The 11,589-nt window shown below is 40.9% G+C and overlaps 1 protein-coding gene across 1 annotated transcript; it reads left to right on the forward strand.

The window, feature by feature from the left end:
• The first annotated feature begins 5,753 nt into the window (after positions 1-5,753).
• LOC100426495 (olfactory receptor 52L1-like) lies at positions 5,754-6,735 on the forward strand. The gene is given in 2 exon segments (XM_015115004.1): positions 5,754-6,640; positions 6,642-6,735. Coding segments are annotated over 2 exon segments (981 nt in total).
• The last annotated feature ends 4,854 nt before the right edge of the window (positions 6,736-11,589 follow it).

Genomic DNA, 11,589 nt, shown 5'->3' on the forward strand with positions numbered 1-11,589 from the left:
GGTTAACAGAGATGGGACCAAGGAAAAGATCTGCTTGGTGATGGAAAAATAAGATCGAGAAGGCCTCAGCCCATCTCATTGGGAACTTCCTGGGATGGACTGTTGGAGAAGCCCTATTTGTCCCACAGGCACCATGGCAATGGGGTTGAGGCCCCTGGGTTTGTCACAATCCTACAGAAGAGAGGCAAAATTCTCAACTCACCTGAGGCAGGCAGCATTTGTCTTTTTTCAGAAGCAGACTCTGAAGCAGAGATTTGCATGCAGGAAGTTTATCGAGAAACATACAGGAGAACAATGATTGTCAGGGAGTGAGAGGAGCAAAATGGGGCAGAAGAAGAAATTAAACTATGATTTAGTTGTCTCAAATGACTCAGTCAACCCAATGGGACCTCTCAAGCTAGGATGACTCTTCAGTGTTGTTTAAGATTAAAGAAAGAGAGTCAAGATTTTGTATTCTTATATCAGCCGTCACTGGGTGTGAACTGAGCTGGAGAAGGAAAAGTAACCTTTGGCGAAGGGTCTCTCTTTGGCCAAAGGGGAGTGACTTAGTTATGAACTTCCGGTAGCTGACACCCCCAGCATCTGAAAGAATGAGCACTTTGAACAACAGCATCCTCTAAATAATTTACTGGGATCCAAGATTGTTCTGTGAGAATGAGAAGTCTGAGCTCACAGAGCAATGTGAAATTTCCCAGCTCACTGCATGAGGTTTCCTAGCACACTGTCAGGATGTACAGGCTTACGGGTAATGACCAACACTGCACAGACATGATCCATGTGGTTACGTGCAGGAGCCACTCCCTACTTGGCCTCTCTGCCCAAACACCCATCCCTGTGAGCTGTATGTATCCTTAGCTCTGTGCCTTTCCAGCCAATCTGGGGACTAACTTGGGCTTTGTCCAGGTTGTCTATGAGTCCTCTGGGACCTGCCAATTGGTAATAACATCCTGCTTGCCCAGTGGTGCTCACAGTCACCATCACAGCCCTGGGAAAATATCAAGAATAAACTTTCTTTTCAGATGAAGATGACAGAAACAGTGACAAGTTGGTTCACAGGAATTCAGCAGTGGAAAATGAGGTCAGTTTCTGGGTCTATAGTTGGGGGAAGACTATTGCCAGCTGAATTCTGCCCTTCTCAGAGCCCTTGTGACAGGGGTTATTTCTCGGCTTGTCTAGTGTGGCTCTCCCAATACCTCTGGTCTGACACGTCTTAGTAGTCTTAAGCTTATTTCCCTCTGACTTAGAATAGTTGTTCTCTCCCAGCCTGACTCCTCAAATAAACTTTCTCCTCTTGGCTTCTACCATTTAGATGCTAGTGGATATGGAGGCTTTTCTGTGAAATGTGACCTGTCCCTCTCTCTTTAATCTCCTTCTTAACAGTGGTCTGGACTCTATGAGAGTGGGGGAAAGGGAGAGAAAAGAATATAGATGGAAAAGGATTAGGGGAGGGTTGAGAGTTAATCTGTGAGCCTACAGACACCTACCAATGTCTTTAAGCCTTCATGGTCAGCCTGAGGCATTCACAGGGCCATTTGGAATGGTCCTAGGTGGCATCCTCACCATATGTATTGTGCATGTAGATACAGCTGATTTGCTACCTCTACCCAAGTCTTGCCCCAGCCAGTACTCACGTTTCATAACTTTGGAAAATTTTAGCTGCACAGACCTCAAGGGATGCATTTGATGTCCCTTTGACATTCAGAGACCGCTGTACAGCCATTCTGAATAGAAAATCCTCTTCATCATTGTTACCCACAAACTAGGGCAGGAGGTCGTCATGGTGATTGAACTGGAGACTTAGGGAGTTCCTGGGGCTGAGCAGGGAGGGCTGTAGTGGGACCTTCTTGAATTTTCCAGAAAACTCTTCATGAAAATTCCCAGACCTTCCAGAGTCTGAAAATTTTCTCCCTTTCCTAGTTCTTTCTGTGTTGTGGAGTCTCCCTCCAGGCTGATCCAAGACTTTAAAGGGCACATCATCAAAGAGAGCCCAGAGACCAGGAGGACACTGCCCTGTGCCAGGCTTACTTTATTATCCATGTTGTGAGTGGAGCTCTGCCTCTTAGTGTTTGATTTCTGTATCTTCCTCTTTTATTAGGTCATTATCATGGACCCACTCTTTCTGTGCCCTCCCTCCCCTACAGTTTCTGTAAGTTCTTGCCTCGTTTTTCTCCCACTATCATAGAGTTCAGGACACTGTTAAGAAGGAGATTGAGGAGAGAGGGCCTGATCATATCCCATAGATGGAGATTCTCTTCCTGCTAGAAGCAGTGCAGAGTGATTACTAGGGACCAAAGGAACCCTCTTATTACTGAACACATCCAGGATTTCACCACCTTCTCTTATGGCAGAGATTCAGCAGATCTCTTTCTGCCATGAAGCACCCAGAGCATCACTTAAGGTGAGGAATATTGAGGCTCAATCAGTGACCCCCTCAAAAGACACGCCACTGTTTGCTACATGATTCCTATGCTTACATTTAGCCTCTGCCTTATCACCTTCCTGTATTTCTCAGTCTTTTAAGACACTAATACACTTATTTATTTTTTAATCTAATCATATGAGTGTTTACTTATTCAGCCAACATTACTGATTACCGACTAGATTCAGGGTGCTTCTGGAGCTCACCCTGGGGTTGCTGAAATAAGTAATGCAGAGTCCCTGCTCTTTAAAGACTGACATGATGCCTGGCTTAGAGTGTGAGGTCTTAATGCAGGGACAAAGTGGTAAAGGCGTTATGATAGGAAAGAAAAGGAGATATGTCATACTACCTTACAGAATCTGAGCACAACTTCACAAAAGAAAGTTTGCTTGGATTGAATTAGATGAATAAGTACCAATTGAACAACATCTACTCTTTGGTAATTGTCCTCTGCTTTGTGGTTGAAGAACTAAATACAGCTTTGCCTTTAGGTTCCTGGGAATAAAGTCCTTTCCGCTTTTCCTCTAAGAATCATAGAGGGACCTCCTGTTTAATAATAATTAATTACAATTTATTTTAAAAAAATTCAAGAGCTTTAAGAGTACAAGTGGTTTTGGTTACATGGATGAATTGTATAGTGATGAAGTCTGGGCTTTTAGTGTACCCATCACCTGAATAGTGTACATTGTGCTCAATAGGTGATTTTTTTTATGCCTTATCCACCTCCCATCCCCCCCTACTCTGAGTCAGAAATCAAGTTAAAATAAGTAAAAAAAATTAACATTTACTAAGCAGTTGTAGACTTTTACGCTAGGCTTACGAGTCATACAACACAAAGTAGAAGCAGGTTATACTCAGTTCCATGTGTCTCTGCTTCTCTGCTTCACCCTCTGTAGTTTGGTTTTAGCCTCACTGCTCTGCTCACACTACTACTATTCATGTCTTGAGTGTCTTCCAGAAATGCACAACTGTTCTCTGACTTCTTAGCTAAAAAATGAGAAATGGGCTGAAGTGTGCAACAGAAGGAGGTAGGCAAAAAAGACAATGGACTTTCTACGTGGAATGTTAAGCACTGAAAGGTGAATTTTTGTAAGATAATGAGATTCCCCTGGATGTCTCAATAAAAATGTCGTTGTTATTTCAAGTTGACTCTAGAAGAAAAACAGAAAAGCCTGGGAGATATATGCCCACGTGGCATTTCAGACTTTATAGCTATCATATTCAGAGTTTTGGGGCAATATGATTGTCATCATTAATTTGTACAAAAAGCACTCTGAGTAATCTATAGATGCATTATCCACAAGAACTAAGTCATTCTTGACTTTTTAATCTTTACACGCACATGTGCACCACCATCCCAATAGAGAAAAATACAGTTATTTCAGACGACTACTGTCCTTTAAGGACAAACATACAGACACACACGTATCCAGTTTCAAGTTTTTTTCTTTTAGTATTTCAAGGGTGAATCCCATGGACAAGGTTAAACACAACATCTTGCTACTTCATGTTAACATGGGGTTGTCAAAGACACTGAATTGTTATCATGATGAGAGGTAAACATATCAAAAGTTTGAAAAAGAGAAGGAGAGTCATGGAGACAAAGAAGAAAAGAAAGAAGCCTGTGATCTAATTCTCAGTCATCTTCTATTGCTATCATTAAAATAATTATAACTATAATTTGTAGACTAATTTACATATCAAGACTTTACATACATTACTTAATTAATATTTACAATAAACCTGTAAGATTGATGTTATTTATAACATAAGGAAATCAAGACTGAGAGAGTTTTAGTATCCTGCCAAGGTTTTATTCCTAGAATATGAAATGGACAAAATTTAAACTAAGTCTGTTTTCCTCCAGTGCCTTTATTTATCTCACTACATTGTGAAATGTTCACCATGCTGTCTTATAATAATAAAGTATAATAAGATATGTTTCTTTAAGAAAACAAACTGTTAAGACAATGATAGAATTTCTAGAGATATGTCAGAAAGTTATGGATAATAAAGGAAGATTACAAAGTGCTCTGAACATAATCAGTATTCATCTGACACAGGCAATGAGTCCTTTTAAGGGGCGACAGTGCACTTTGAATTTTGAAGGACCAATTCAGATAAAGGAATTTGAAGACAAATTCCACAAAAGGCATAAGTAAGCCTAGTGTATACATATAACTCCAAGAATGCAGGGATGATTAGTAAAATATATATGTAGAAATATATTAACTGTAAGACAAAAGTAATGCACAAAAGATAACTTTTGATAACCTTTTATGCCAGTCTCAAAGTATGATTTTATTCCATGCATTAAATTCACCAAAGGATTTTAATCTTAGGAGTAATATGTGAGATCTGCATTTTAGAAAAAATCCATGACTTCAGAGTTGAGAGTGAATTGGGAAGGTATTTATGGCAAAGGCAGAGAGATGTTATGAAATAGTCCAGGTGAGAGAAGTTGGGTGTGAACTAAGGCAGTGATATTGAGGGTTGAGAAGAAGGAGTGGATATAAGAGGGGTTAAAATAAAGTCAATGCGAATTGGTGAATGAATGAAAGGGGATGAGGATTATGAGCAAAGACAGGTTTCAAGTTTTTGGCTAGGGTTGTGTAGGTAGCTAGGGATGTAATTCAAAATTATTGCCAAAAAGTAAGTAAAACAAATTTGGGAAAAATAGGTGAATTAATCCAATGTTGAATACATTGAGGATGTGGTGTACAGATATTCATAAAGCAAATGGAAAAATGAATTTATATTTCAGAAGGATATTTGGGTAAAGAAACATAAATTTGGAAGAAATAAAAGTATATAAACAGTTAAAACCATGGGAATAAATGAAGTCAATTAAGAGATAATTACAGAATAGGGAAGAAAGGAGAGGATGGATCCCTGGAATCAATGACATAATAACATAGAGAAAATGGTGGGACTGAGGCTACGGGGGGAATAACTCTAGAGTGCCATGTCATGGAAACAGAGGAAGACTATTTCAAAAACAACAGATTGATTTACAGTGGTCGTTAATGCCAAGAGGCTAATAAAAATAACTCTTTGAAGTTGACAGTTCCAAAATATAAGCAACTGATTAGTAGAGTTTAAGTATCTCTCCAAAAGCAACTTATGTTTACTCTTATCTCTAAACAAAACTAAGCTTGTATTAATTCAGACATGTGGATATCTCACCTGTAAAACAATCATCTCCACCAAAGGAGATTTTCTTCCCTGTAGCTAACTTTATTCCCTTCGGTTGCAGGTAAAGTCACTTTATTCTTCTCATGATGGTGGCTGCCCAATTTGGACAATGTGATAATGTAGCAGGAATGCAGAAATCATGACTTTGGTTTCTTTTTTCTCTTTCCTCTCCAAGCCGTTGAAAATACTCCTTATCAATTCAAGCTGGAGGCTACCCCAGCCTTCTTTTTTCCTGGTAGGGATTCCGGGTTTAGAGGAAAGCCAGCACTGGATCACACTGCCCCTGGGCATCTTTTACCTCCTTGCTCTAGTGGGCAATGTTACCATTCTCTTCATCATCTTGATGGACCCATCCTTACAGCAACCTATGTACCTCTTCCTGTCTATGCTAGCTGCCATTGACCTGGTTCTGGCCTCCTCCACTGCACCCAAAGCCCTTGCAGTGCTCCTAGTTCATGCCCATGAGATTGTGTACACTGTCTGCCTGATCCAGATGTTCTTCATCCATGCATTCTCCTCCATGGAGTCAGGGGTACTTGTGGCCATGGCTCTGGATCACTATGTAGCCATTTGTCACCCCTTGCACCATTCCACGATCCTGCATCCAGGAGTCATAGGGTGCATCGGAATGGCGGTGCTGGTGCGGGGATTACTAGTCCTCATCCCCTTCCCCATTCTGTTGCAAAAACTTATCTTCTGCCAAACCACCGTCATAGGCCATGCTTATTGTGAACATATGGCTATTGTAAAACTTGCCTGCTCAGAAACCACAGTCAACCGAGCTTATGGGCTGACTGTGGCCTTGCTTGTGATTGGGCTGGATGTCCTGGCCATTGGTGTTTCCTATGCCCACATCCTCCAGGCAGTGCTGAAGGTACCAGGGAGTGAGGCCCGCCTTAAGGCCTTTAGCACATGTGGATCTCATGTTTGTGTCATCCTGGTCTTCTATGTCCCTGGAATTTTCTCCTTCCTCACTCACCACTTTGGTCACCATGTACCCCATCATGTCCATGTTCTTCTGGCCACACCTCATGCCACCTGCACTCAGTCCTCTTGTCTATGGGGTGAAGACTCAGCAGATCCACCAGTGAGTGCTCAGGGTGTTTACACAAAAGGATTGATCTGAACATATTCTCATTGTGTCCTTCAGAGGCTCCTTCTGAGGACATAGCCGGGAGCCTACGACTTGTGTAGATTACATGAATACAGACCATTTGCAGTGAGTAGTCCTTCTAGTCTTACTAGTGCCATGCTAAAGAACACCTACAGATACTTGGCTTATTGGGATGTACCTGGACACCTGGATTTGTGAATATTTTTGCTGTGTTTTCTTTTGTTCTCAATTTCAACATTTCTCTACTCCTTGTGTCAGTAGGACTTGGGGATAGGAGAAATAGATGATAGCTCTGAATGTGTCATCTTTCTCACCTTTGCCCAGTGGTAGGCTGTGGTACACTGTCTGGAATTGTGCAGTTCCACCCTTTGGTTGTTTTTAGGTTTAGAGTTTCTTCAAAACCTCTAAGTTAGTGCTGGGACTCCCAGATCATTGGCTCCTGTTTACCAATAGGGTCTCTTCAAAGCAGCTGAGAAGGTCACAATGTAAGAAAATAGCATTTATTGCAATATGGATATTACTTATTTATTTAAAATAAACATAAGTGGAGAAGTTATGGTAATAGGTTCTAGGAATAATAAAATACAATTTCCATTTTCAAGGAAGAAATCTGTCTAGTAAATTTATTTTAAAAGATGTCTCTTTGTATTTTGTATTTTTAACTTATTTATATCAGTGCTTTGGATAAAGAAGGAATGAGACCAAGTACTGCATATATGTTTGTTTTATAAATATTCATTTAAAATCCCAAAAATAACCATATAATTATTAGCATCTAATAATTATAAAATGTGCTGGATTCCAGTGTAGGTAAACATAGCTATAATAAATAAAGCAATAAGTACAGTAGCAGTTATGGACACTTAAAAATTAGTTTCGCTTTTGGAAATAGGGCATGTGGAGTAGTGTCAATTAGATCTTCCATTTCTGTTAATAGGAACTGGGTGAAAAGTTAAAAGACGACTGCTACAATTGATATATTGCAACCTGTTTGTTGATGTTTCCCTAAGATCTAGCTTAATTATTTCTGTTCCTAGAAGGTGACACATTTTGTTTAGTCATGGAAGAAGTCAAGTCATTGCTACCTTGAGGTAAGATGCTCAGGTGATAAGATTTATTTTGGGATTTCATATTGGTAGGAGGGATAGAGTTAATAGTTGGTTTTTCTAGTTTCTCTTTTCATAGTAAATTTTACTCATAACTAATACTCTGTCTTAGAGGCTTAGTATTAGGCCTTTAACTTGGCCGTTGCAAGTAGATGAATTAGGGAGGACTGGTATGAGCTGTTTTTATTGCAGGAGGAATTACGCATTCTAATCAGCTTGATTCCCAGTGTAGGGCTGAAACTCTGGTAAATTGTCCTAGAGAAACTCAGGCTATGATGTGTGACATCTATTGTACAAACTCTCTTAACCCTAGAGAGTCTAAGCTTCATTTTGGTAGGCTATAATAGGAAGTCATTTGCTTATCTTTCCATTTAGACCACTTGCTGATGCTTGCGGAGTGGATATGATAATAGGATCTCAGGCAGCTTTCTTGGATCACAAGACAGAAATGTGAACTGAAGATGGAAGGATAACAATACAGAAGAGCTTTGTTCCTGACACTGTCTGGGCCACCAACCATGACTTGAACCTGAAACGGAAATAAACCTGTATCTGGGTTAACCTACCATATGGGAATCTTTGTTGCAACAGACCAACCTACAGCCTAAAAAGTATACATTTTTCATCTCAGATCTTCCAAGTGGGATATGTATTCTTTTGCCTGAAGTATATCTTTTAGAATTCCTCTTGTAAAGGTTTGCAGGTTTTTTTTGTTTTAAAATGTCTTTAATGCAGGGTTCTCTGGTACGTCATAATTAGGAAATATAAGGGGAACCAGAGGACAAAGAAGAGACTCTTAATTACCTTCTGTTAATTCTAAATCTTTGCAACTCTTCCTACTACCTTATTTCACCTGGACATGAGGCAATTTAATTTGAAAATTAAACTCCAAGCACAATTATCCAGCCATCTGAAAGACATCACAAAATCTCATAAATGGAACGTTTGTGGAATATAAAATGCAAAAAGAATGAGTGACTGTTTTCCAGGTTTCTCTCTAAAAAGCAGGTCATAGTCTCTTATACAGGTTAGGCTATGGTATTTAAATACAAAAAAAGAGAGCATTTACTACCATCCTTACATATCCATGAGGCAGGTCCTGAAACAGATTAGAACATGTTTTCTACTTTTGAAACACAATAACCCCATCCATTGCATCCATTGCTCCCAACAATCTCTGCCTAACTGTATTAGTGACCCTTCTTCCCATATGGAAAAGCAAAGCAAAGGAGAGGAGAAACCGGAGAGAAGAGAGATGTATTTACTCCCGTATGTCCCCCGTGTGGTGAGAGGAAGAAGAGCCTTCCTCTGTGGAAGTATAAAGTGCAGGGAATGAATTTTGTTCTAACAGGCGGTATGAGGGAGGCTTCTTATCTTTTGAGTGAGGGAACTTTAGGCTTATTGCTAATGTCACATGGGGGCAAAAAGTCATGGGGAGCAGGGACAGGAAATTTTTTTTTTTTTTTTTGGTGTGTGTGCAGGGTCATAGTCTCTTATCAATACAGAATTAAATTGGAAAACATTAACAATAAGATAGCATGAAAATAGTTAAATAATTGGAAACTAAACTAAATACATCTCAATAACCCATGGATCAAGTAGGAAATCACAGAGGAAGTTAGAAAATATTTCAAACTGATGGAAAAGTACGTATGGCAAAAGTTATGAGATGCAACCAAAGAGAAAACAGAGAAAAATTTATACTTTAAATGCCTATATTAGAAAAGAGTAAAGTTGTAAAATCAACTACCTAAGTTGACAACTTAAGAATTTAGAAAAGGAACAATAAATTAATTCCAAGGTAAACAAGAGTAAGGTATTCATAGTGATGAGGGCAGAATAGAGAAGGGCCAAAATGGCCGACTAGACAGCCAGAAAGAGCTTCTCCCACCAAGAGACAAAACCATCAAGAATACTCACAACACTGTGAGCAGATCTTTGGAATGGAGAAATTGAGAGCAGACTGAGGGAGGACACAGACGCTGGGCTGAAAGAGGAGGAAGCTGGAAATCCTGCACCAGGTCTCATTTCTGGCCTTGAGTGGCTCCTGGGGAAGGGGTGAATTGAATAGGCATGATGTGGACCACTCTCCATGTACCTCTGGAATCCTAGCTGCAAGGGACCCCACAACTCCCATGAGTATTTGAACTATCAGGGAGAACTGTTTGGAGACATGGAAGGAACAGGACTCCAGTCCATGTGGAGACCAGAGGGTTTGGCATGGGACTGGCTGCAGTAGAGCACAGTCAGAGACACCCATCCCCCAAGACTTGCCATGCTCCTCTAGGTGGCTTCGACCTTGTTGACTGTTGGACCTGTACAGAACAGGGATATCTTGCCTGTGGGACCAGGCAAGTCTGGTCTGAGTGCTGTGCTGTCTGCCAGCCTCTTTCAGGGTCCCAGCATGGCTGCATGTGCTTGCATCACAGCCTCAGTTGCCAAACCAAGGAGCTTCCCAGTGGCAACTGCCATAGCTCCTTCACTAGCAGACTCCACCTAATTGTCAGAGAGCTTTGGCAGAAGCCCCCCCACCCCTGCTGGCATGCACTCACCTGCCCCCTGCCCCCACTGCTTTGCTAGAGTCATAAAGACATTGACACCCTACCATCACCAATGCACACACATATACACAAACCTCAATGTCACCCTACCCCTGCCAATGCACACGTATGCATGGACCCCACCATGCCATTAAACTACCACTGTCATTACATTGTCACTGCCACCATGCCACCACTCTGCCACTGCCAGCACATGTGCTGCCCTGACACTGCCTTAGCAAACATGCAAGTGAGAACTCTCCTGCCTCTTCCCTGATGAAGCACTTTTGGCAGCACCCTCCATTGGACTGTGAACACTTTGGGTCCTCTAGTGCAGTAGGTGCTTAACTTAGAGGGGCCAGAGAACAAAGCCATGGGCCTTGTTGCAGCCCCTCTGGGTTACAGCACACAACCCAGGAGTGCTGAGTTGAGCTGTGGCCCCCTGAAAATATCTATACATGAAGACAGTTGATTGAATCCAGTTTGCACCACAGTGAAGCCCTTAGGGGCACCAAAGAATATAAAAGCAAAAAGCCTCATCCTAAGGACAAATTCAAATATTAAAGGAACATCGCCAACACAGATGAGGAAAAACCAGCATAAGAACTCTGTCAACTCAAAAAGACAGAGTATCTTCTTACCTCCAAATGACCACCTGGTTCCCAGCAATGGTTCTCAACCAGGCTGAGATGGCTGAAATCTCAGACATAGAATTCAGAATCTGGATGGCAACAAAAATGATAGAGATTCAGGAGGAAGTTGAAACCCACTCCAAGGAATCTAAGGAATCCAGTAAAATGATAGAAGAGCTGAAAGACAAATAGCCATTTTAAGAAATAACCAAACTGTTTTGATAGAGCTGAAAAACTCACTACAGGAATTCTGTAATACAATTAGAAATACTATTGAGATAATCATGTGGTTCTTGTCTTTGGTTCTGTTTATATGCTGGATTATGTTTATTGATTTGCGAATGTTGAACCAGCCTTGCATCCCAGGGATGAAGCCCACTTGATCATGGTGGATAAGCTTTTTGATGTGCTGCTGAATCCGGTTTGCTAGTATTTTATTGAGGATTTTTGCATCGATGTTCATCAGGGATATTGGTCTAAAATTCTCTTTTTTTGTTGTGTCCTTGCCAGGCTTTGGTATCAGGATGATGTTGGCCTCATAAAATGAGTTAGGGAGGATTCCCTCTTTTTCTATTGATTGGAA

Source organism: Macaca mulatta, chromosome 14, assembly GCF_049350105.2.
Source record: "Macaca mulatta isolate MMU2019108-1 chromosome 14, T2T-MMU8v2.0, whole genome shotgun sequence".
In the NCBI taxonomy this organism is placed as follows: domain Eukaryota; kingdom Metazoa; phylum Chordata; class Mammalia; order Primates; family Cercopithecidae; genus Macaca; species Macaca mulatta.